Genomic DNA, 25,181 nt, shown 5'->3' on the forward strand with positions numbered 1-25,181 from the left:
CATACCAGTGGCCATCCACAGTGCTCATTGTCCTCATGGACGGTCAGAACCTTGTGGACTGCTGGTCATGTCCCTCCGGTGGAACTCGTGTCCCGTCTTGTCCCTCCGCTGGACCTCGTGTCCTGTCTTGTCCCTCCGCTGGACCTTGTGTCCCGTCTTGTCCCTCCGCTGGACTCGTGTCCCGTCTTGTCCCTGACTGTTGACTGTCCTGTGGACTGGACCCGGAGGACGGCGAGGAGACACGGTCCTGCTGTCCAGCTGGTTGTCCTTCCTGGTGCAGCTGGACGCTCTGCTGTCCTCTGCTGGTGGACGTGGACATCCGGGACTTCTGGAGAGTTTGTCCATCATTGAACACATGTCTCAGTTTGTCTCTTCTGTTGATTTAGAAGGTTGAAGTGTCCTCTGTCTCACTGTGTCCTCTGTCTCACTGTGTCCTCTGTCTCACTGTGTCCGCTGTCTCACTGTGTCTCCTGTCTCACCGTGTCCTCTGTCTTGTCCTTGTCTTTCAGAGCGGCTCTACACCTCTCAGGGTCCGGAGCTGAGACGCTGCCTGTTCTCCCTCAAACAGCTGTTCCAGGTGTGTGTGACCAGGACCAGTCCAGGGAGACCGGGACCAGTCCAGGGAGACCGGGACCAGTCCAGGGAGACCTGGACCAGTCCAGGGAGACCGGGACCAGTCCAGGGAGACTCAAAGGAGACCTATACTTTCTCCACACCTGCATTAATAGAAATATTCAGTCAGCTGGCGTCCCTGGACCAGGACCTCAGAAACCTGGAACCAGAGGACAGCTGTGGACGGGCTGGCGTCTCTGGACCAGGACCTCAGTCTCTTTGTCTCTGCAGGATGATAAAGACCTGGTCCCGGAGTTCGTGGCATCTGAAGGTTTGACGTGTTTCATTAAAGTCGGAGCCGAAGCAGACCACAACTACCAGAACTACATCCTGAGAGGTGAGACCCCCAGACCCCCCCTGAGAGACCCCCCAGACCCCCCCAGACTACCAGAACTACATCCTGAGAGGTGAGACCCCAAGACCCCCCCTGAGAGAACCCCCAGACCCCCCCAGACTACCAGAACTACATCCTGAGAGGTGAGACCCCCAGACCCCCCCTGAGAGACCCCCCAGACCCCCCCAGACTACCAGAACTACATCCTGAGAGGTGAGACCCCCAGACCCCCCCTGAGAGACCCCCCAGACCCCCCGGACTACCAGAACTACATCCTGAGAGGTGAGACCCCCAGACCCCCCCTGAGAGACCCCCCCAGACTACCAGAACTACATCCTGAGAGGTGAGACCCCCAGGCCCCCCCTGAGAGACCCCCCAGACCCCCCCAGACTACCAGAACTACATCCTGAGAGGTGAGACCCCCAGACCCCCCCTGAGAGACCCCCCAGACCCCCCAGACTACCAGAACTACATCCTGAGAGGTGAGACCCCCCCAGACCCCCCCTGAGAGACCCCCAGACCCCCCCAGACTACCAGAACTACATCCTGAGAGGTGAGACCCCCCCAGACCCCCCCGAGAGACCCCCCAGAACCCCCAGACTACCAGAACTACATCCTGAGAGGTGAGACCCCCCCAGACCCCCCCGAGAGACCCCCCAGAACCCCCAGACTACCAGAACTACATCCTGAGAGGTGAGACCCCCCCAGACCCCCCCTGAGAGACCCCCCAGAACCCCCAGACTACCAGAACTACATCCTGAGAGGTGAGACCCCCCCAGACCCCCCGAGAGACCCCCCAGAACCCCCAGACTACTAGAACTACATCCTGAGAGGTGAGACCCCCCAGACCCCCCCGAGAGACCCCCCAGAACCCCCAGACTACCAGAACTACATCCTGAGAGGTGAGACCCCCCCAGACCCCCCCCAGACTACCAGAACTACATCCTGAGAGGTCAGACCCCCCCAGACCCCCCCGAGAGACCCCCCAGAACCCCCAGACTACCAGAACTACATCCTGAGAGGTGAGACCCTCAGACCCCCCTGAAAGACTGCTACTGCAGAGTCCTGAGGAAACTGTGTGTGTGTGTGTGTGTGTGTGTGTGTGTGTGTGTGTGTGTGTGTGTGTGTGTGTGTGTGTGTGTGTGTGTGTGTGTGTGTGTGTGTGTGTGTGTGTGTGTGTGTGTGTGTCAGCTCTCAGTCAGATCATGCTCTTCGTTGATGGGATGAACGGAGTGATTCAGCATAACCACACGGTGCAGTGGCTCTACAGCCTGACCGGCAGTCTGGTGAGTGTCTGGAGTCCGCCTGTAGTCAATCTATTGTCAGTCTTTAGTCCAGCTGTAGTCCCTCTGTAGTCCCCCTGTAGTCCACCTGTAGTCAGTCTGTAGTCCAGCTGTAGTCCGCCTGTACTCTGTCTGTACTCTGTCTGTGGTTCGCCTATAGTCAATCTATTACCAGTCTTTAGTCCAGCTGTAGTCCGCCTGTAGTCCAGCTGTAGTCCGCCTGTACTCTGTCTGTGGTCCGCCTGTAGTCAATCTTTTGTCAGTCTTTAGTCCAGCTGTAGTCCCCCTGTAGTCCGCCTGTAGTCCAGCTGTAATCCACATATAGTCCAGCTGTACTGTGTCTGTATTCTGTCTGTAATCCCGCTGTATTCTGTCTGTAGTCCGCCTCTATTCTGTCTGTAATCCGGCTGTATTCTGTCTGTAGTCCGCCTCTATTCTGTCTGTAATCCGGCTGTATTCTGTCTGTAGTCCGCCTCTATTCTGTCTGTAATCCGGCTGTATTCTGTCTGTAGTCCGCCTGTATTCTGTCTGTAGTCCGGCTGTATTCTGTCTGTAGTACACCTCTCATCCAGCTGTAGTCTGTCTGTAGTCCACCTGTAGTCCAGTCTGTAGTCTGGCTGTAGTGAGTCTGTAGTCCGGCTGTAGTCCAGTCTGTCATACGCCTGTAGTTATGTCTGACGTGTGTGTGTGTGTGTGTGTGTGTGTGTGTAGTCTCGTCTGGTGGTCAAAACTTCTCTCAAGCTGCTCATCGTCTTTGTCGAATACGCCGAGTCCAACAGTCCTTTGCTGATCAATGCCGTCAACACCGTGGACTCAAACCGAGGTACACACACACACACAGACACACAGACACACACACACACACACACACACACACAGAAACAACACTAACTCAGTGTGTGTGTTGCAGGTCAGAAGCCTTGGAGTTGTCTGATGGAGGTTCTGAAGGAGAAAAACGGTTCCGACACCGAGCTGCTCATCTTCGCCATGACGCTCATCAACAAGGTGAACAGGTGTAGACAGTCGGATGGCGGGGGGAGACAGTCGGACGGCGGGGGGAGACAGGTGGATGATGGGTGGACACAGTCGGACTGCGGGTTCAATACAGTTGGACGGCGGGTTGGAGACAGTCGGAGGGCTAGTTGGAGACAGTCGGAGGGCGGATTGGAGATAGTTGGACGTCGGGTGGGAGACAATCGGCCATCGGGTTGGAGACAGTCGGACAGCGGATTGGAGACAGTCGGACAGCGGATTGGAGACAGTTGGACGGCGGATTGGAGACAGTTGGACGGCGGGTGGGAGACAGTTGGACGGCGGGTGGGAGACAGTTGGACGGCGGGTGGGAGACAGTTGGACGGCGGGTGGGAGACAGTCAGACTTTGGGTGGGAGACAGTAGGACAGCAGGTTGGAGACAGTTGGACGCCGGGTTGGAGACAGTCGGTGGGAGGGTTGGAGACAGTTGGACGGCAGGTGGGAGACAGTCGGAATGCGGGTTGGAGACAGTCGGACTTTGGGTGGGAGACAGTCGGGCAGCGGGTGGGAGACAGTCGGGCGGCGGGTGGGAGACAGTCGGGCGGCGGGTGGGAGACAGTCGGGCGGCGGGGTGGGAGACAGTCGGGCGGCGGGTGGGAGACAGTCGGACGGCGGGTTGGAGACAGTCGGACGGCGGGTTGGAGACAGTCGGACGGCGGGTTGGAGACAGTCGGACGGCGGATTGGAGGCAGTCGGACGGCAGGTGGGAGACAGTCGGAATGCGGGTTGGTGACAGTTGGTCGGCGGGTGGGAGACAGTCGGACTTTGGGTGGGAGACAGTCGGACTTTGGGTGGGAGACAGTCGGACTTTGGGTGGGAGACAGTCGGACGCCGGGTGGGAGACAGTCGGGCGGCGGGTGGGAGACAGTCGGACTTTGGGTGGGAGACAGTCGGACTTTGGGTGGGAGACAGTCGGACTTTGGGTGGGAGACAGTCGGACGGCGGGTTGGAGACAGTCGGACGGCGGGTTGGAGACAGTCGGACAGCGGGTTGGAGACAGTTGGACGGCAGGTGGGAGACAGTCGGAATGCGGGTTGGAGACAGTCGGACTTTGGGTGGGAGACAGTCGGGCAGCGGGTGGGAGACAGTCGGGCGGCGGGTGGGAGACAGTCGGGCGGCGGGTGGGAGACAGTCGGGCGGCGGGTGGGAGACAGTCGGACGGCGGGTTGGAGACAGTCGGACAGCGGATTGGAGGCAGTCGGACAGCGGATTGGAGGCAGTCGGAATGCGGGTTGGTGACAGTTGGTCGGCGGGTGGGAGACAGTCGGACTTTGGGTGGGAGACAGTCGGACTTTGGGTGGGAGACAGTCGGACTTTGGGTGGGAGACAGTCGGACTTTGGGTGGGAGACAGTCGGATTTGGGTGGGAGACAGTCGGACGGAGGGTTGGAGACAGTCGGACGGAGGGTTGGAGACAGTCGGACGGAGGGTTGGAGACAGTTGGACGGCAGGTGGGAGACAGTCGGAATGCGGGTTGGAGACAGTCGGACTTTGGGTGGGAGACAGTCGGGCAGCGGGTGGGAGACAGTCGGGCGGCGGGTGGGAGACAGTCGGGCGGCGGGTGGGAGACAGTCGGGCGGCGGGTGGGAGACAGTCGGACGGCGGGTGGGAGACAGTCGGACGGCGGGTTGGAGACAGTCGGACGGCGGGTTGGAGACAGTCGGACGGCGGGTTGGAGACAGTCGGACGGCGGATTGGAGGCAGTCGGACGGCAGGTGGGAGACAGTCGGAATGCGGGTTGGTGACAGTTGGTCGGCGGGTGGGAGACAGTCGGACTTTGGGTGGGAGACAGTCGGACTTTGGGTGGGAGACAGTCGGACTTTGGGTGGGAGACAGTCGGACTTTGGGTGGGAGACAGTCGGACGCCGGGTTGGAGACAGTCGGGCGGCGGGTGGGAGACAGTCGGACTTTGGGTGGGAGACAGTCGGACTTTGGGTGGGAGACAGTCGGACTTTGGGTGGGAGACAGTCGGACGGCGGGTTGGAGACAGTCGGACGGCGGGTTGGAGACAGTCGGACGGCGGGGTTGGAGACAGTTGGACGGCGGGTTGGAGACAGTCGGACAGTCGGACAGCGGATTGGAGACAGTCGGATGGCAGGTGGGAGACAGTCGGAATGCGGGTTGGTGACAGTTGGTCGGCGGGTGGGAGACAGTCGGACAGCGGATTGGAGACAGTTGGACAGCGGGAGGGAGACAGTCGGACGGCCGGTTGGAGACAGTCAGAGTTTGGGTGGGAGACAGTTGGACGCCGGGTTGGAGACAGTCGGACGGAGGGTTGGAGACAGTTGGACGGCGGGTGGGAGACAGTTGGACGGCGGGTGGGAGACAGTCGGACGCCGGGTTGGAGACAGTCGGACGCCGGGTTGGAGACAGTCGGACGGCGGGTGGGAGACAGTCGGACGGCGGGTGGGAGACAGTCGGACGGCGGGTGGGAGACAGTCGGACGGCGGGTGGGAGACAGTCGGACGGCGGGTGGGAGACAGTCGGACGGCGGGTGGGAGACAGTTGGACGGCGGGTTGGAGACAGTCGGACAGTCGGACAGCGGATTGGAGACAGTCGGACGGCAGGACAGCGGATTGGAGACAGTCGGACGGCAGGTGGGATACAGTCGGAATGCGGGTTGGTGACAGTTGGTCGGCGGGTGGGAGACAGTCGGACAGCGGATTGGAGACAGTTGGACAGTGGGAGGGAGACAGTCGGACGGCCGGTTGGAGACAGTCAGAGTTTGGGTGGGAGACAGTTGGACGCCGGGTTGGAGACAGTCGGACGGAGGGTTGGAGACAGTCGGACGGCGGGTGGAGACAGTAGGACAGCGGGTTGGAGACAGTCGGACAGCCGGGTTGGAGACAGTCGGACGCCGGGTTGGAGACAGTCGGACGCCGGGTTGGAGACAGTCGGACGCCGGGTTGGAGACAGTCGGACGGCAGGTGGGAGACAGTTGGACGGCGGGTTGGAGACAGTCGGAGGGAGGGTTGGAGACAGTCGGACTTTGGGTGATAGACAGTCGGACGGCAGATTGGAGACAGTTGGACGGCAGGTGGGAGACAGTCGGACATTGGGTTGGAGACAGTTGGAGACAGTCAGACTTTGGGTGGGAGACAGTTGGACGGCGGGTTGGAGACAGTTGGACGGCGGGTTGGAGACAGTTGGACGGCGGGTTGGAGACAGTCGGACGGCGGGTTGGAGACAGTTGGACGGCAGGTGGGAGACAGTCGGAATGCGGGTTGGTGACAGTTGGTCGGCGGGTGGGAGACAGTCGGACTGCGGATTGGAGACAGTTGGACGGCGGGAGGGAGACAGTCGGACGGCCGGTTGGAGACAGTCAGAGTTTGGGTGGGAGACAGTCGGACGCCGGGTTGGAGACAGTCGGACGCCGGGTTGGAGACAGTCGGACGCCGGGTTGGAGACAGTCGGACGGAGGGTTGGAGACAGTCGAACTTTGGGTGGGAGACAGTCGGACTTTGGGTGGGAGACAGTCGGACGCCGGGTTGGAGACAGTCGGACGCCGGGTTGGAGACAGTCGGACGCCGGGTTGGAGACAGTCGGACGGAGGGTTGGAGACAGTCGGACGCCGGGTGGGAGACAGTCGGACGGCGGGTTGGAGACAGTCGGACTTTGGGTGGGAGACAGTCGGACAGCAGGTTGGAGACAGTCGGATGCCGGGTGGGGGACAGTCGGGCGGCAGGTGGGAGACAGTCGGACGGCAGGTTGGAGACAGTCGGACTTTGGGTGGGAGACAGTCGGACTTTGGGTGGGAGACAGTCGGACTTTGGGTGGGAGACAGTCGGACTTTGGGTGGGAGACAGTCGGACGGCGGTTTGGAGACAGTCGGACGGTGGGTGGACACAGATTGGTTGTAGGCAGTTAGTGGGTGTTGTGTGCGGTAAATGGTTATTTAGGTTAATTAAACCCTGTGTGTTTGTTTGTGTGTGTTTGTGTGTGTGTTTGTGTGTGTGTGCGTATGTGTGTGTCAGACTCTGGCCGTCCTCCCGGACCAGGACTCCTTCTATGACGTGGTGGACAGTCTGGAGCAGTTGGACATGGAGACGGTGGTCCAGAGACACCTGAGCAGCCTGGCCACCGAGCCGGCCCTGCGGGCCCAGTTCACCGTCTACGAGGTAACCACGGCAACGCGGCACCGTCCGGCGGGAGCAGCGCAGCGGAGACGATGGGTGTCCCTGGGTGTCTCTGCAGACGGCTCTGCGATACGAGGACGGAGACGTGGACGATTCGTCCCCTCACCTGCGGAAGGACCGCAGGAAGCCGGCGGCCGGCGAGCAGGAAGTGAGGAAGAGCCGCCGCTCCTCCAGCCAGACCCTCCCGGACCTGCTAGCCTCCCCTGGCTCCGCCCCCTGCCGCTCCCCCCTCCCTTCCGACCCCCCCTCCTACCCCCCCGTTCCCCCCGGGCCAAGGGACGAGCCGGGCAGCAGGTCTTCGTCCCCGGTGGTCTCAGACCCCAGTAGCTCCGCCTCCAGCCCAGCCGGATCCCCGCTGCCCCCCCACCCTGAACCCAGTGGCACCCCAGAGCCTGAGACCACCGCCCCCCATCCTGAACCCAGTGGAACCCCAGAGCCTGAGACTACTGCCCCCCTGAGCCCGTGAGTCCCAAAGAGCTCCTGACTGCACCATAACCCTGTGTGACCTCACCTGGGGGACTGTGGGTCTACTGGGGACTGTGGGTCTACTGAGGACAGTGGGTCTACTGGGGACAGTGGGTCTACTGGGGACTGTGGGTCTACTGGGGACTGTGGGTCTACTGGGGACAGTGTCCTGGGAACCTGCTGCAGGACCACAGAAGGGGACATTTTACAGCAACACTGATTCTTCTGTCTGGGATTCTTCTGGGTCTGCTGTCTTTTATGGTTTGGTGACGGTTCTGACTGTCCTGTCTCCGTCTCTCCCTGTCCTCTCTCTGTGTCTCTGTCGCCCCGTCTCTCTGTCTCTTGCTTCCTGTCTCTCCGTGTCTCTGTCTGTCCCTCTGTGGACACCAGGAGTCGCTCCTTCCTCAGCCACCACATGTCAGTTCTGGGTCTGAGCAGGAAGTCCCGCCTCTTCTCTAAAGCCAGCTCCGCCCACGAGGAGCCGCCCAGCAGGTTGAGAGCGAGAGAGCGAGAGAGAGAGCGAGAGAGAGAGAGAGTTGTGTCACCATGTGTGAGTCATTGTGTGTTTTCACAACAGCGCCACGTTGACCCAGACGACCTCGGAGCAGCCGGGCCGGGCCGAAAACAAATCCAGCTTCAAGTGAGTAACATCCAGGCAGCCCTACACCCACCGTAACCACGGTAACCACCAAGACACCCACAGTAACCACGGTAACCACGACAACACCCACAGTAACCACGGTAACCACGACAACACCCACAGTAACCACGGTAACCACGACAACACCCACAGTAACCATGGTAACCACCAAAACACCCACAGTAACAACGGTAACCACCAAAACACCCACAGTAACCATGGTAACCATGAAAACACCCACAGTAAAGATGTTAACCACAAAAACACCTACAGTAACCATGGTAACCACTATCTATTTAGAAAAATACCAGTAGTAACCATGGTAACCACGATCTTTCTGTAATAAAACGCCTACAGTAACCATGGTAACCACTATCTATTTAGAAAAATACCAGTAGTAACCATGGTAACCACGATCTTTCTGTAATAAAACGCCTACAGTAACCATGATTTCTGTAGAAAGGATGGTGGTAACCATAGTAACCAGGACCAGCTCCAGATCCTGAGTTCCTCAGTTTTTGTGGATTATTTCCAGTGATGATTTTCCTCCTGTGTGTTTATGTTTGTTGTTGCTGTTTGTTGTTTTCCTTTCAGGATGAAATCTCCAGTTTTAATCATTTCTCGGTAAAATTTGTTCTTGGCTCTTTTTCTTCCTGCTGGAGGTTCTGGATCAGTTTTGGATCAGTTCTGGATCCGTTCCCGATCAGTTCTGGATCTGTTGTTGAATTTCTGGATTATTTTCATGGTCCTTAATTATTATCCACCTGAATCCAGGTCTGGATCCGGGTCTGAATTAGAGTCTGGATCCAGGTCTGGATTTGAGTCTGGATCCAGGTATGGACTAGAGTGCAGATCAGGGTCTGGATCAGGGTTTGGATCTGGGACCTTTCAGCTGTGTGGTTTCCTGTGGTGCGGATCACTCTGGATCTGGTCTTGCTTGTGGACTTGTTGGGTTATTCTGGGTCTTTCTTTCATTGGATCACATTAAATCTGTTTTGGATTACTTCTGGGTCTCTGGTTGGATTCCCAGACCTCACAGCGTTTCTGTTCCTCTGGATCAGCTGTAGACCTATATGGGGTCTGGGTCTGCATCCGGGTCTGGGTCCGTGGACCAGGATCCCTCCTCTTTTCTTTCTGGATCAGTTCTTCTTCTCACACTCGGAATTATTCAGAATTGTTTATACCCCCCCCCCCCCCCGCGCCCCTCTTCCACCCTTCATTGCTCAAACCTTCTCCTCTTCCTCCCTCCTCTTCTCTCAGAACTTGGGATGAAGACCAGGTGTTCTGGTGAGTACCCCCCCCCCCCCCCCCCCCCCCCGCGCCTGCTGTGTGTAGTTTGCGTCCGTCGTCCAGTAGCTGTGGAGCCGGTCTGGACCAGTACCTGGCGGTCTGCAGCAGCCTCAAGATCCAGAACTCTGAGACCGGTTCTCCAGAAAGTCCATCTGATTGGTCAGAGCTCCAGATCCCCTCCAGACTTTGTCTAGATCTGTTGCGGATCTGCTCCAAGTCTTCTCCAGATCCACTGTGGATCTGCTCCGGTTCCGGATCCGTAGAAAGACCACCTTTAGTTGACGATGCTGCTGCTGCTGCCGGGTTCTCACTGCAGAGCCGTGTGTGTGTGTGTGTGTGTGTGTGTGTGTGTGTGTGTGTGTGTGTGTGTGTGTGTGTGTGTGTGTGTGTGTGTGTGTGTGTGTGTGTGTGTGTGTGTGTGTGTGTGTGTGTGTGTGTGTGTGTGTGTGTGTGTGTGTGTGTGTGTGTGTGTTGGGTGTGTGTTGTGTGTGTATCTCAGATGTTTGTGTGTGTTGTGTGTGTCTCTCAGTTTTTTGTATCTCAGTCGTGTGTGTCTCTCAGTTGTGTGTTGTGTGTGTTGTGTATATCTCAGATGTGTGTGTATCTCAGTGGTGTGTGTTTGTTGTGTGTGTGTGTGTGTATCTCAGTGGTGTCTGTGTGTGTGTATCTCAGTTGTGTGTGTGTGTGTCTATCTCAGTTGTGTGTGTGTGTGTCTATCTCAGTTGTGTGTGTATCTCAGTTGTGTGTGTCTGTCTCAGTGGTGTGTGTGTGTTGTGTGTGTATCTTAGTGGTGTGTGTTTTGTGTGTGTGTATTTCACTGGTGTGTGTGTGTCTCTCAGTGGTGTGTGTGTGTGTGTGTCTCAGTGGTGTGAGTGGTGTGTGTGTGTGTGTGTGTGTGTGTCTCAGTGGTGTGAGTGGTGTGTGTGTGTATCTCAGTGGTGTGTGTTTGTGTGTGTGTGTATCTCAGTGGTGTGTGTTTGTGTGTGTGTGCATCTTAGTGGTGTGTGTTTTGTGTGTGTGTATTTCACTGGTGTGTGTGTGTCTCTCAGTGGTGTGTGTGTGTGTGTGTGTGTGTCTCAGTGGTGTGAGTGGTGTGTGTGTGTGTGTGTGTGTGTGTATCTCAGTGGTGTGTGTTTGTGTGTGTGTGTATCTCAGTGGTGTGTGTTTGTGTGTGTGTGCATCTTAGTGGTGTGTGTTTTGTGTGTGTGTATTTCACTGGTGTGTGTGTGTCTCTCAGTGGTGTGTGTGTGTGTGTCTCAGTGGTGTGAGTGGTGTGTGTGTGTGTGTGTGTGTGTGTGTATCTCAGTGGTGTGTGTTTGTGTGCGTGTGTATCTTAGTGGTGTGTGTGTGTGTGTATGTATGTCTCTCAGTGGTGTGTGTGTGTGTGTGTGTGTGTGTGTGTGTGTGTGTGTGTGTGTGTTTGTGTGTGTGTGTGTATCTTAGTGGTCTGTGTGTGTGTGTGTGTGTGTGTGTGTGTGTGTATATCTTAGTGGTCTGTGTGTGTGTGTGTGTGTGTGTGTGTGTGTTTGTGTCAGTGGTGTGTGTGTATTGTGTGTGTGTGTGTCAGTGGTGTGTGTGTATTGTGTGTGTGTGTGTGTGTATCTCAGTGGTGTGTGTGTGTGTGTGTCTCTGCAGCCCGGAGGACGTTAGCTTAACCACCGACAAGCCGGTTCTCAGGAAATTCGAGTGAGTACCGTCACAGCCGCAATGCATGCTGGGAGCTGCAGTGTGTCTTGGGTTTGGTGGTGGTCAGGTGGTGTTTTGTGTGTGGTGTGTGTGTGTGTGTGTGTGTGTGTGTGTGTGTGTGTGTGTGTTGTTTAGTCAGATTGAGCCAGTCAGGCCCTCACAGCTCTCTGCTGCCCCCCGCTGCTCAGAGGACGCAGCTACAGGCCGTCTCCCTGTCCTCCAGTCCTCCTGTCTCCCTGTCCTGCTGTCTCCCTGTCCTCCTGTCCTCCTGTCTGTCCCTGCTGTCCCTGGCGCTCTCTGCTGGCCGGCCTGGCCGTTGCCCCCCCCCCCCCCCCCCCCCCCCCCCCCCCTCCCCCCCCCCCGGCTCATGCTGGTCTCTTCTTCTGCAGCTGTAGTGTTTTCAGTCTGAGCCCTGGAGCGCCTCCTGCCTGCAGGCAGAGGAGCTGCAGCAGCAGAGACTGGAGAAGAACCGGTTCAGCCATCTGGATGGGTTCCAGGGTGGGAACCTCTGGTTCCGGGTCGGTTCCGGGCCGGTTCCTCGGATCCACTGATTAACAGTTTAAATATCGGAGGAGTAAATATTGAGAAAGAATCATTTATGGGATCGAATCGCAACACGAGCAGGCGCCAGGAGGAAGTCCAGTCTGGAGACGGGACGTGGCCCGGTGAGGGGACGGACGTGGCCCGGTGAGGGGACGGCTGTTGTCCAGACTCCTTGTGGTCTCGGGGAATAACTTTACTTCAGTAAAACTCCAGACCTGGACGTGTCTGAGTGAAGGACGTCCAGCAGGACGGGGCTCTGTGGCCTCGGGGACTCAGAGGGACTCTGGATCAGGTTCTGTGTCCCTCATGTGTCTCTGGGCGTTTGGTTCCGTTTCCAGAGTCCGAGGTTTTGGGTCCACGCCGGTCTCTGGAGGTCCTGAGAAACAGAACAAGTAGAACAGAACACCTGAACAGAGGACATTCCTGAGGCTGTCCACCTGAGGGACAGGTCCAGAGGGACGGGTCCAGAGGGACGGGTCCAGAGGGACGGGTCCAGAGGGACGGGTCCAGAAGGACAGGTCCAGAGGGACGGGTCCAGAGGGACGGGTCCAGAGGGACAGGTCCAGAGGGACAGCAGTAGAGCTTGAGGATCAACACTGATACCAGAGCCAGCAGGAAACCTGCAGAACCAGAACCAGAGGACACTGTCTGTCTCCCGTCTGTCTCCACAGGGTTCCCCAGAGAACCAGCTCAGCCTGGTGTTGGACTGCTAGAGAAGCCCACCATGTTTATGTTAAAAAAAAAGTTAAAAGTTGACAGAAATTTTGAAAGTCTGACTATTTTGTGTTATTGTAACCTTTATTAACATGACTCAAATGCAGAGTCTTACAAAAGGCACAATCTTAAAGTTTTAGCAGAAAAAATACAATTAAATAATATCAGTTGTTTCCACAGAAGTTGAATCCCAGTGAGTCTTAAAACAGCCACTGCTGTTCACATTTAAAGGTGAAATAAATTAACAAAAATAAAGTGCAAACATGATCAAGGTGTAAAAACAGGGAACTGAAGAGGACTCTGCTGGACTGTGTGACCTCGGCTACTTTTTGAATGAAAGATTTAAAAATTATTGAAGAATGATTAGAGTGCTTACAGTTATTAATATCGGTAATATTTTAATATAGTCCAAAACTTGCTCAACGTACTCGGTCTTGTAGCCATCGGCTAAATGTAGGGTCAGCTAGCTGCAGCACGGCAGGAAGTCACTGTTGGACAGATTTCCATATTGCCAGTTGCTACGGTAACACTTGCTGCTGCATTGACGTTCTTTAAGTTTTTGTTGTTTCTATGGAGTCCACAGCAGTGCAGCAGTCCAGCAGTACCTCCTTCAGTCCAGCAGAGGGCGCAGTGTCACTGTTAGCTGTACAGTGCAGTGTGAAGCAGTAGAAGAAGAATGTGTCTGAATGGATCCTCCAGACTGATCAATCAATCAATCAATGTATTTTTGTATAGCCCAGTATCACAACAACAGCTGCCTCAGAGGCTTCAAGATGTTACATTGGTTGGTAAAAATAAAAACAGTGAATAAGCATAATGTTAATATGTCAGATTCACAGTAAGGAGACAAAACAAAGCAACCACCGCCTTAGACCCTCACATCCAGCAAGAAAAAAACTCCAGAAACCCAGTGGGAAAAGAAGAAATCTTGGGGAGAACCACAGTATGGAGGGATCCCTCTCCCAGGGACGGACAGCTTTGGCAACAGCTAGCATGAGACAATAAGAAGTAAAGCCTAGGACTATGTTGAGGACAGTCCGTTGGACGGTCCAGCACAAGAACCACGGATCCCAGAAGTAGAACCGAAGCCAGTCCACGGGCAGGACCGACAGGAGTGTCCTCCCGGTCCGGACGGAGCTTGTTCGTAGGCCCTCGTAATAGTGGAGTCAGCAACTGAAATTGGAGAAGACTCCCCCTCGAAGGGGGGGACAGCAGGGGAAAAGCAATGAACGGACTAAAGGGAAGAACATTCAGACATTAGAGGACAGGGCTCAGTGCACCGTACTTCCCACAGCATTCTAGCTCCTGGGGCAGCTTTGTGGATACTTAACTGTTTAAACTAGTATTTAGTTAGTTTAGTTTAGTTTAGTTTAGTTTAGAATCCCTAGCTGACCTGATCATAGGCTGCATCGAAGAGAAACGTCTTGAGCCTAACCTTAAATGTGGAGACTGTGTCTGCCTCTTTGACACCACTTGGAAGCTGGTTCCATAAAAACGGTGCCTGATAGCTAAAGGCTCTTCCACCTAGTGTCCATTTAGAGACTCTAGGAGTCACCAGTAACCCTGCATTTTGAGAGCGGAGTGCTCTGATTGGTTGATAAGGCGTTAAAGCATCTTGGAGATAGGTCGGAGCCATCCCATTTAGGATTTTGTAAGTGAGGAGAAGGATTTTAAATCTAACTCTAAACTCGACAGGAAGCCAGTGAAGAGATTTTAGAACGGGAGTAATGTGTTCACGTCTTCTAGTTCCAGTTAATAATCTGGCGGCCGCATTTTGAACCAACTGAAAGTTTTTTAATACACTTTTTGGGCAGGCTGCGAGAAGGGAGTTGCAGTAGTCCAGTCTAGTAGAAACAAATGCATGGATGAGTTTTTCTGCATCGCTTCTAGGTAGAATGTTTCTTATTTTAGCTATGTTGCACAAGTGGAAATATGCTGTTTTACAAGCCAGGTTGATGTGTGCTTTAAATGAGATATCCTGATCAAATAAGACCCCGAGGTTCCTGACAGTAGAGGAGGAGGATACACTGACGTTATCTAAGGTGATAATCTGTTCAGATAGACACTCTCTCAGTTTATGGGGGCCTAGTATAATGACCTCTGTTTTGCCAGGATTCAGACGGAGATAGTTCGTAGTCATCCAGGTTTTAATTTCTCTGATACAGTCACTGAGTCTGTCTATTTGATTAGTTTGATCAGATTTCATAGATAAATACAGTTGTGTGTCATCTGCATAGCAATGAAAATTGATATCGTGACTTCTAATTATGTTCCCTAAAGGAAGCATATATAACAGAAATAAAATTGGCCCGAGCACGGACCCTTGAGGAACCCCATAACTGACCTGGGAGCACGGTGAGGACTGTTGGTTAACGTGAACAAATTGGTACCTATTAGATAAATAGGATTTGAACCAGCAGAGGGCTTTTCCTCTGATGCCGACCTCACATTCTAACCTCTGCAGGAGAATATTGTGGTCGATTGTATCAAAAGCTGCACTGAGGTCTAAGAGAACCAGGATTGAGACTAGACCTGCGTCAGCCGCCAATAGCAAGTCATTAGTGACTTTAACTAACGCAGTCTCAGTGCTGTGATAAGCTCTATATCCTGACTGAAATTTCTCAAATAAACTATTGTCCTGTAGGTGGCGGCAAAGCTGTTTAACCACAACTTTTTCCAGGACTTTTGAAATAAAAGGCAGATTTGATATCGGTCTGTAGTTAGCTAGAATATCAGGATCAAGATTAGGTTTTTTCAGCAGTGGTTTGATTACTGCGAATTTAAATGACTGTGGCACATAGCCAATTTCTAGAGACGTATTTATTATAGTTATGATCGTATTTAAGATAACTGGAAGAATATCTTTGAAAAGCTTAGTTGGAATTGGATCGAGGAGACAGGTCAAAGTTTTAGAAGACATTACAATCGAAGTAATCTCAGCCCCATTTACTGATGAGAAACTATCTAGTATTTCAGGTATTTCAGGTGGAGGCAGTGGCTGGATTCCCTGAGCTTGATCTGAGGAAAGCGCTTCATTGATTTTACCTCTGATGGTTATGATTTTATCATTAAAGAATTTAAGAAAGTCATGGCAGTTTAAAGATTCTGGGATTACTGGTTCCACTACAGTATGACTGTTTGTCAGTCTGGCTACAGTGTTGAACAGAAACCGAGGGTTATTTTTTTTTATTTCTATTAAACAAGAGTAATATAATGTCTTGGCTTTAAAAAGAGTTTGTTTATAGCTTAGCAAGCTACATTTCCAAGCCTTCAGAGATTGTTCTGATTTAGATTTACGCCACAGTCTTTCTAATTGCCGAGTTTTTTGTTTGAGAACACGGGTTTCAGAATTAAACCATGGAGCAACGCGCCTGGGTCGATTGTTTTTCAGCTGCAACGGAGCCACTACGTCAAGGGCAGATTTTAGTGAGTGCATAGCACTGTCAACAAACTGATCACTATTATCACCACTGGTCAATAAGCTCATTTCTGTGAGTTCACAAGATAATGCAGCAAATGCAGGCTGGATCAGTTCTTTGTACCGAGCCACAGCTTTTTCAGATAATGCCCGTATCAGCTGAATTTTATCTTTTTGAGCACAGTAGTCTTCAATCAAAACCTGAAAAGTAATTAAAAAATGGTCTGAGAGTATGGGGTTCTGAGGGAGAACATTTAGGTCACTGACCTCTATCCCATATGTTAAAGGAATACTCCGAAGATTTTGGAATCTTCGGGGTATTCTTTTAAGACCAGATCCAGGGTGTGCTTGTGACTATGAGTGGATTCATCAACATTTTGAGTGAAACCGATACTATCTAATACTGCAATAAACGCATTACTCAAACTGTCACCAGAATCATCCACATGGATGTTAAAGTCACCTATTATAAGGATCTTGTTATGAGTCAATACTATACTGCTAAAAACTCTGAGAACTCAGTTAAAAAGTCAGAGTAAGGACCAGGAGGTCGATACACAATAATTAATAGCACAGCTTTTTGATTCTTCCAATTTGGACAAGTAAGCGTTAGTATTAAGCTTTCAAAAGAGTTGAATTTAACATTAGTTTTGGGTTTAAGAAGAAGACTGGAGTGCGATATCACTGCCACACCTCCACCTCCACCTGTTGATCTAGCTGTTTGGAAATTAACATAGGTTGGAGGGGTACATTCATTGAGCCTCACATAGTCATCTTGCTGAAGCCAAGTTTCTGTTAGAGCAAGGAGATCAATGTTATTGTCACCGATAAGGTCATTAACTAACAGAGATTTAGTGGAGATTGCTCTAATGTTTAGTAGACCACATTTTATGTATTTCCTACTGGAAGAGTTATTCTGTCTCGTACAGGTGTTAAGCTTTTTACCCATTGACTCCAGAAACTCGCGGCGCACTCTGCCGACGTCATCCGAGCGCTGGGGCCGATGGGACTTGTAGTCAGAGGCCCGGAGTCGACCACTCAGTCCTGCGGAGCCTGCGGCGACACCGCCCCAGAGATGTTTTAACCCTCCAAATGGCTCTGCTAAATGTGCGGTCTGTATCCAACAAAACTTTTGCGCTAAATGACTTCTTTGTCTCTCGAGGGCTGGATTTCCTGTTTCTGTGTGAGACCTGGCTCTCCTCTGGTGAGAATACTTCGTTTTCTGAGCTCTGCCCACCCAACTGCTGTTTCCTAAATTCTCCCCGAACATCAGGGAGAGGTGGAGGCCTTGCCTCCATCTTCAAGTCGTCTTTTCACTGTCGGCAGATCCCTCAGAATGGCTTTGCTAGCTTCGAACTGCAACTGTTTGAACTAAATCTGAATCCACCTTTTCTGTGTGCAGTGGTCTACCGTCCCCCCAAATTCAACAAGGACTTCATCTCGGACTTCGCTGATTTTCTGTCGGGGCTTGTGGTCAGATATGACAATTTCATTATCTGTGGTGATTTTAATATCCATGTTTGCTGTGTCTCACAGCCTCTGGCCCGGGATTTTCTGAACCTCCTTAACTCATTCAGTCTTGTTCAAGCTGTTGATGGCCCCACCCACGAAAAGGGCCACACTCTTGACCTTGTCCTCGCCCATGGCGTTTCTGTCAATATTGATGAGATCTGTGCCATGGCTTTCTCTGACCACTCCCCAATTTTGTTTTCTGTTTCAATCGAATGCTCAGGTAGTCTCCATAAGGCCCCCAAACTGGTCTCACGCTCTCTGAACCCATCTACTGCTGAGCAATTTTCTGCCGCCTTCAGTGACTCGTCGGTGTGTAGGCTGCCTTCAGACTCTATAGTCAGAACTCCTGCTGATGAGCTTCTCTCCATGTTCTCCTCAGTCTGCAAATCAATTCTGGACTCCATTGCTCCTCTCAAACTCAAGTGTCCCAAAACTCAGACCACTCCATGGCTAAACGCTACCACGCGTGCCCTCAGACGCATCTGCAGACGCGCTGAGCGCAAATGGAAGAAGGACCGCCTCCTCGTTTCCCTTCAAATCCTCCGCAGTTCCCTGACAGCCTACCATCGAGCTGTGAAATATGCGAAGGCTCAGCACATCTCTAATCTGATTTCCTCTAACTGTCACAAACCCCAGGTTCTCTTTCACACACTGAATTCCCTCATCAACCCCCGTAATGATCCCCCCGTCAGGCCCTCCACTGCCCTCTGTGATACCTTCCAACAATTCTTCATTAGCAAGATCGCCGCACTCAGGCCCTCTACTGGCCCCTTCTCACCCCCCATCCCTCCCCCCCTCCCCCTGTCAGCAACATTCTCACGGTTTGAACCCGCCTCGGTAGCTTCTCTCTCTGCCGTAGTCAGGCACCTGCGGCCTTCCAACTGCCCCTCTGACTGCCTACCTTCGCGCCTTCTCAAGGATCCAACAGTCCTTGACTCAGTTGCCCCCTTCCTCCTCTCAATAGTCAACTGCATCTTGTCCACTGGTTGTGTCCCGCCAGCGTTCAAGCATGCTGTGGTGCACCCTCTATTAAAAAAGCCCAACCTCGACCCCTCCTCCGTTGCAAACTTCAGGCCCATCTCCAAACTGCCCTTCCTCTCCAAAGTCATCGAGCGTGAAGTATACTCCCAGCTGCAACCATTCTTAACAGATAATAACAGTTTTGAAAAATTCCAGTCCGGTTTCAGATCTGGCCACAGCACAGAGACTGCCCTCCTGAGAGTCCTTAACGACCTGCTCTTAGCTACGGACTCAGGTAGCCCTGTGGTCCTGGTGCTTCTCGATCTCACCTCCGCCTTCGATTCAGTGGACCACAGGGTCCTACTGTCTCGCCTCGAACACCTGGGCATCAGAGGTACAGTTCTGGAATTTTTCCGTTCCTACCTGACTGACAGGAGCTTCTCTGTTCAGCTGGGAGACTTCACCTCCTCTGCAGCCCCCCTCTCCTGCGGTGTGCCTCAAGGCTCCATATTAGGCCCCATTCTGTTCATCCTATACATATTGCCCTTAGGAGATATTATAAATAAATATAATATCTCCTTCCACTGCTACGCGGACGACGTTCAGTTGTACCTCCCCTTCAAGGCCGACGACCCTGCTGCTCTCCAGCCTCTGTTTGACTGCATGTCTGACATTAAGGCATGGATGACAGCAAATTTCCTCAACCTCAATGAGGATAAGACTGAGGTTATTGTATTTGGCAAAGCCGCCCCAGCATTTCTCTCCAACGCCCTGGGTACTCTTGCCTTGAAGTCCAAGCCAGCTGTCAGGAATCTTGGTGTGGTCTTCGACAGTTCCTTCAAGTTCGAGCAGCAGATCAGCGCAGTCATCAGAAGAAGTTTTCTCAACCTGAGGACTTTAGCCAAAATTAAAACTTACCTTCCCCAGGCGGGGCTAGAGCAGGCCATTCACGCCTTTGTCACCTCACACCTGGATTATTGCAATAGTCTTTACACCGGTATTGATAAAGCCCAACTCCACCGCCTGCAGCTCGTCCAGAACTCTGCCGCCCGACTCCTCACCTCCACCAAAAAACACGCTCACATCACTCCGGTTCTCGCTTCCCTTCACTGGCTCCCCGTCCGCCACCGCATTGATTTCAAAATTCTTTTAACAGTTTTTAAATCTCTTCATCTCCTCGCCCCTCCCTACCTGACCGATCTTCTCCGCCCCCTCAACTCTTCCAGAGCGTTACGGTCGGCTGACCAACGCCTCCTCTTCATTCCCAGGACCAGGCTAAAAACCAGGGGGGACAGAGCCTTTTCTGTTACTGCCCCGAGGCTGTGGAACTCCCTTCCCCCCCACATCCGTGCGGCCGAGTCTGTGGGAATTTTTAAATCATTGCTGAAGACCCACCTCTTTGCCTTGGCCTTCAGCTAGGTCTTTCCATGGCGCTCGAGTTTGAGATGTGTTTTAATTTGTTTGTGCTGTTTTGTCTTTTCACCGTTTTTTGTTTGTTTCTACTCTCTGCACTTGTGTGAAGCACTTTGGCACGGCTAAGCCGCTTGTAAATGTGCTATATAAATAAATTTTTACTTACTTACTTACTTACTTACTTTTTTCTAATGCTTTGAGCACTTTGGACAGACACAGTCTCTGTTAGCCTAGGTAAACCTCCATGCTTGACTTGTAAAAATCCGGGAGCAGGATTAGTGACGGGATCAACAAGATCAACAGAGGAGCGTTCTACAGGACTGCTCTGCGCCCGGGGCTCATAGCTGGATTGTCAATTTAGGGTACGAAGCCGATCAGCCATATTGTGAGCTAAAAGGGCTGCACCATCCAAAGTTGGGTGGATGCCGTCCCTGCGGATGAGCCCAGGCTTTCCCCAGAAGGTGCACCAGTTGTTTAGAAAAATAACTCCGTTTTCCTCACTCCATCTAGACAACCAGCGATTGAATGATGAAAGTCGGCTATACATTTCATCATTGACCAAATTGGGCAGGGGACCAGAGAATATTACGGCATCAGACATCGACTTAGCCAATTCACACACCGAGGCTACTTGTAATTTGAGCACCTCTGATTGTGTCTGATGAAGCTGTTGTTCATCAAACAGAAGCAGTTCCCCCGTCTGGACAGGGACTCGTTCTGAGGACAGAACACCAACCATTCTGGATCAAATCCTCTTCCATGTTCCATGTTTCCCATCGCAGCTCGCAGAAGGCTGCTCTGACCACGTGCTAGCATCCATGCTAACACGCACCGCCGCGGCTCGGCAGCCTCACTGTGGCGCCCCCACCTTTCCTGGGGGTGAAGGAGCAGCCTCACCGTCTCCTGAGCTCCTCTGACTCTGGAAAAACAAAGTGTCCAACGTCTTTGACCCTTCCTCTGAGACATGTGGCGTAAACGATGTCGGCGTGCAGACAGGTGCAGACAGGCCGTGGCTGTAGGGTCAGGGATGAAAACACATCTGACCCCTGTGTGTTCCCGTATCCACCATAAGGCGGCGCCATTGTACCTTCAACCGTATCGCCAGATGCTATTAAAGGCTCCAGATTCGTCTCTGGTGTCGCTGTTTTGGTGCATAAAAATATATATTTACAATAAATAAACCAGCGACGCTTCGCCTGGCGACCCGCCGGGCCTGGAGAGCTCGGAGGGAACCCTGGTCTCCAGTCTCTGGTCCAGTCTCCTGTCGCTCTGTCCTCATTGTCTCTTCCGTCCTCCTGTCCTGCAGAGACACCTTCCTCCGCAGCCTCTCAGCTGCTCAGTGGGACAAAAAGAGGAGGAGCAAGAAGTCCTCTCAGTCCAGACCGTCTGAGACCCGGAAACCCCCGTCCCAGGAGGAGGTGCAGGAGGAGGAGCGACGGGAGCAGGAGGAGGAGCGACGGGAGCAGGAGGAGGAGCGACGGGAGCAGGAGGAGGAGCGACGGGAGCAGGAGGAGGAGCGACGGGAGCAGGAGGAGGAGCAGGAGGAGGAGCGACAGGAGCAGGAGGAGCAGCAGGAGCAGGAGGAGCAGCAGGAGCAGCAGGAGGAGCGACAACAGGAGGAAGAGCACAGGAAGGAGGAACAAAAAGAGGAGGAGCATGCATACCGTGAAAGTGTGTGTTTGTGTTTGTGTGTGTGTGTGTGTGTGTGTGTGTGTGTGCGTGTGTGTGTGTGACCCCTCTTTGCATCTCCAGGTGGGCGGAGTCGAGTCCTGGAGCGTCTCTCTGACCTGAGAACCCGCTCAGGGGACACGTCCGTCCCCTCTGAGGACAGCCTGTCCAGGAGGGCGGAGCTACAGGGACTGGAAGGCTCCGCCCAGGCGGCGCTGAACCGACTGGCTGAGGAGCAGCAGGTGAGGAAGAGGAGGAGGAGGGGGAGAAGGTGCTGTGACCTCCTCTTGCTGCTGCTGACACGCCTCCTATCCCTCCATCCCTCCTCTTATCCCTCCTCCATCCCTCCTTTTATCCCTCTATCCCTCCTCCCTCCCTCCTCCATCCCTCCTCTCATCTCTCTTCTCATCCCTCCTTCATCCTTCCTCCCTCCCTCCTCTCTCCCTCCTCTCATCCCTCCTCTCATTCCTCCTCTTATCCCTCCCTCCCTCCCTCCCTCGCTCCTCCCTCGCTCCTCTCTCCCTCCATCCCTCCCTCGCTCCTCCCTCGCTCCTCTCTCCCTCCCTCCCTCCCTCGCTCCTCCCTCGCTCCTCTCTCCCTCCCTCCCTCCCTCGCTCCTCCCTCGCTCCTCTCTCCCTCCCTCCCTCCCTCGCTCCTCCCTCGCTCCTCTCTCCCTCCATCCCTCCCTCGCTCCCCTGGTCTCGTCCCCAGACTCGTCTCGTCCCCCAGCAGGGCAGTGTGGACGTGGAGACGCCGTCCCAGCGGGTGGAGGCGTCCGGCTCTTGGGAGCGCCTCCACCTGCGAGCGGCCATGCTGCGGATCAAAGACCTGGACTTCTCTGACCTGATGGAGGACGAGGACATCGACGTCCTGGACGTGGACTCCTCCCGTCCCGCCGCCTCCTCCACCCTCGGTGCTCCTCCTCCTCCTCCTCCTCTTCCTCCTCCTCTTCAGGGCATGGCTCCTCCCCCTCCCCCGCCTCCCCCTCCCCCTGGAGGGATTCCTCCGGCTCCGCCCCCTCCCCCTTCAGGGATTCCTCTGGCTCCGCCCCCTCCCCCTGGAGGGCTTCCCCTGGCTCCGCCCCCTCCCCCCTCCTCCGCCCTGAAGAAGAAGAAGACGGTGAAGCTGTTCTGGAAGGAGCTGAAGCAGACGGACAGCGCCACCCGCTGCCACTTTGGGCGAGGGACGGTGTGGACGTCTCTGGACCGGGTGTCGGTGGACACGGCCCGCCTGGAACACCTGTTTGAGTCCAAGGCCAAGGAGCTGACCGTCGCCAAGGTAACCAGCACACCGGTCAGCAGCAGTAAGACTGTGCATGATGGTCTGGCTCCAGGAGAGACGCCCGCAGGAACCTGGGTCCAAAACCACTTTGACCCCAGAAAGACTTTAGTCCAGAGAGACTTTAGTCCAGAAAGACTTTGGTCCAGACTTTAGTCCAGAAAGACTTTAGTCCAGAGAGACTTTGGTCCAGAAAGACTTTGGTCCAGACTTTAGTCCAGAAAGACTTTAGTCCAGAAAGACTTTAGTCCAGAAAGACTTTAGTCCAGAAAGACTTTAGTCCAGAGAGACTTTGGTCCAGAGAGACTTTGGTCCAGAAAGACTTTGGTCCAGACTTTAGTCCAGAAAGACTTTAGTCCAGAAAGACTTTAGTCCAGAAAGACTTTGGTCCAGAAAGACTTTGGTCCAGACTTTAGTCCAGAAAGACTTTAGTCCAGAAAGACTTTGGTCCAGACTTTAGTCCAGAAAGACTTTAGTCGAGAAAGACTTTAGTCCAGAAAGACTTTAGTCCAGACAGACTTTGGTCCAGAAAGACTTTAGTCCAGAAAGACTTTAGTCTAGAAAGACTTTAGTCCAGAGAGACTTTCGTCCAGAAAGACTTTAGTCTAGAGCGACTTTGACCCCAGAAAGACTTTAGTCCAGAGAGACTTTGGTCCAGAAAGACTTTGGTCCAGACTTTAGTCCAGAAAGACTTTAGTCCAGAAAGACTTTAGTCCAGAGAGACTTTGGTCCAGAGAGACTTTGGTCCAGAAAGACTTTGGTCCAGACTTTAGTCCAGAAAGACTTTAGTCCAGAAAGACTTTAGTCCAGAAAGACTTTGGTCCAGAAAGACTTTGGTCCAGACTTTAGTCCAGAAAGACTTTAGTCCAGAAAGACTTTAGTCCAGAGAGACTTTGGTCCAGAAAGACTTTGGTCCAGACTTTAGTCCAGAAAGACTTTAGTCGAGAAAGACTTTAGTCCAGAAAGACTTTAGTCTAGAAAGACTTTAGTCCAGAGAGACTTTAGTCTAGAAAGACTTTAGTCCAGAAAGACTTTAGTCCAGAGAGACTTTGGTCCTGAGAGACTTTGGATCCCCCGACTGACAGGTGTGGTCCTGGACCAGCTCCACCAGCTGCTACTGTCCAGTTTTCGGGGAGGAGGTCCTTCTGGAGGCTCCGCCCACAGATCCCGGATCGGGTCAGATGCATAAACACTGTAAAGCGAGCCGGTTCCCTCAGGTTCTAGTCCAGGCCGGGACAGTAGCCCCGCCCCTTTCCTACTCTCTGGCCCCGCCCCCTGATGTATTTCTCTGTGTCTGGCTCCAAACATTCAACATGGACGCCTTCAACCTCATTCATGTTGTCACCCTGTCATTCATGTTGTCACCCTGTCATTCATGTTGTCACCCTGTCATTCATGCCGTCACCCCATCATTCATGCTGTCACCCCGTCATCCATGTCGTCACCCCGTCATTCATGCTGTCACCCCATCATTCATGCTGTCACCCCGTCATTCATGCCGTCACCCCGTCATTCATGTCGTCACCCCGTCATCCATGCTGTCACCCCGTCATTCATGTCGTCACCCTGTCGTTCATGTCGTCACCCCGTCGTTCATGCCGTCACCCCGTCATCCATGCTGTCACCCCGTCATCCATGCTGTTACCCCGTCATTCATGCTGTCACCCTGTCATTCATGTTGTCACCCTGTCGTTCATGCTGTCACCCCGTTATTCATGCTGTCACCCTGTCATTCATGTTGTCACCCTGTCGTTCATGCTGTCACCCCGTTATTCATGCTGTCACCCTGTCATTCATGTTGTCACCCTGTTATTCATGCTGTCACCCCGTCCTTCATGCTCTCACCCTCTCTGGCTGACAGAAGGGGGCGGAGACGAAGAGGGCGGAGCTTCTGGTTCTGGACTCCAAGCGGAGTAACGCCATCAACATCGGCCTGACGGTTCTGCCGGCGCTGCACGTCATCAAGGCGGCCATCTTGAACTTCGACGAATTCGCCATCAGCAAGGAGGGCATCGAGGTCCGTCCCGGGGGGCTCAGAGGGGCTGGGGGGGCTGGGGGGCTGGAGGGTCTCAGAGGGTCTGGAGGGGCTGGGGGGGCTGGGGGCTGGAGGGGCTCAGAGGGTCTGGAGGGGCTGGGGGGGCTGGGGGGCTGGAGGGGCTCAGAGGGTCTGGAGGGGCTGGGGGGGGCTGGAGGGTC

General features: G+C 53.6%; 1 protein-coding gene across 1 annotated transcript in view; it reads left to right on the plus strand.

The window, feature by feature from the left end:
* Positions 1 to 396: 396 nt before the first annotated feature.
* The window catches only part of fhod1 (formin homology 2 domain containing 1), a gene marked incomplete at its 5' end in the record, with an annotated part of 37,209 nt that continues 12,424 nt past the window's right edge, over positions 397 to 25,181 (plus strand). The window contains 17 exons of the mRNA XM_030087033.1: positions 397 to 577; positions 844 to 949; positions 2,138 to 2,232; positions 2,941 to 3,052; positions 3,140 to 3,234; positions 7,237 to 7,380; positions 7,457 to 7,860; positions 8,254 to 8,355; positions 8,441 to 8,503; positions 9,098 to 9,127; positions 9,764 to 9,790; positions 11,429 to 11,479; positions 21,346 to 21,568; positions 21,605 to 21,710; positions 21,792 to 21,949; positions 22,419 to 22,985; positions 24,847 to 25,002. Coding sequence (XP_029942893.1) covers positions 397 to 577; positions 844 to 949; positions 2,138 to 2,232; positions 2,941 to 3,052; positions 3,140 to 3,234; positions 7,237 to 7,380; positions 7,457 to 7,860; positions 8,254 to 8,355; positions 8,441 to 8,503; positions 9,098 to 9,127; positions 9,764 to 9,790; positions 11,429 to 11,479; positions 21,346 to 21,568; positions 21,605 to 21,710; positions 21,792 to 21,949; positions 22,419 to 22,985; positions 24,847 to 25,002 — 2,620 coding nt within the window. The remainder of the gene's footprint in view (positions 578 to 843; positions 950 to 2,137; positions 2,233 to 2,940; positions 3,053 to 3,139; positions 3,235 to 7,236; positions 7,381 to 7,456; positions 7,861 to 8,253; positions 8,356 to 8,440; positions 8,504 to 9,097; positions 9,128 to 9,763; positions 9,791 to 11,428; positions 11,480 to 21,345; positions 21,569 to 21,604; positions 21,711 to 21,791; positions 21,950 to 22,418; positions 22,986 to 24,846; positions 25,003 to 25,181) is intronic.

Source organism: Salarias fasciatus, unplaced genomic scaffold (assembly GCF_902148845.1).
Source record: "Salarias fasciatus unplaced genomic scaffold, fSalaFa1.1, whole genome shotgun sequence".
Classification (NCBI taxonomy): domain Eukaryota; kingdom Metazoa; phylum Chordata; class Actinopteri; order Blenniiformes; family Blenniidae; genus Salarias; species Salarias fasciatus.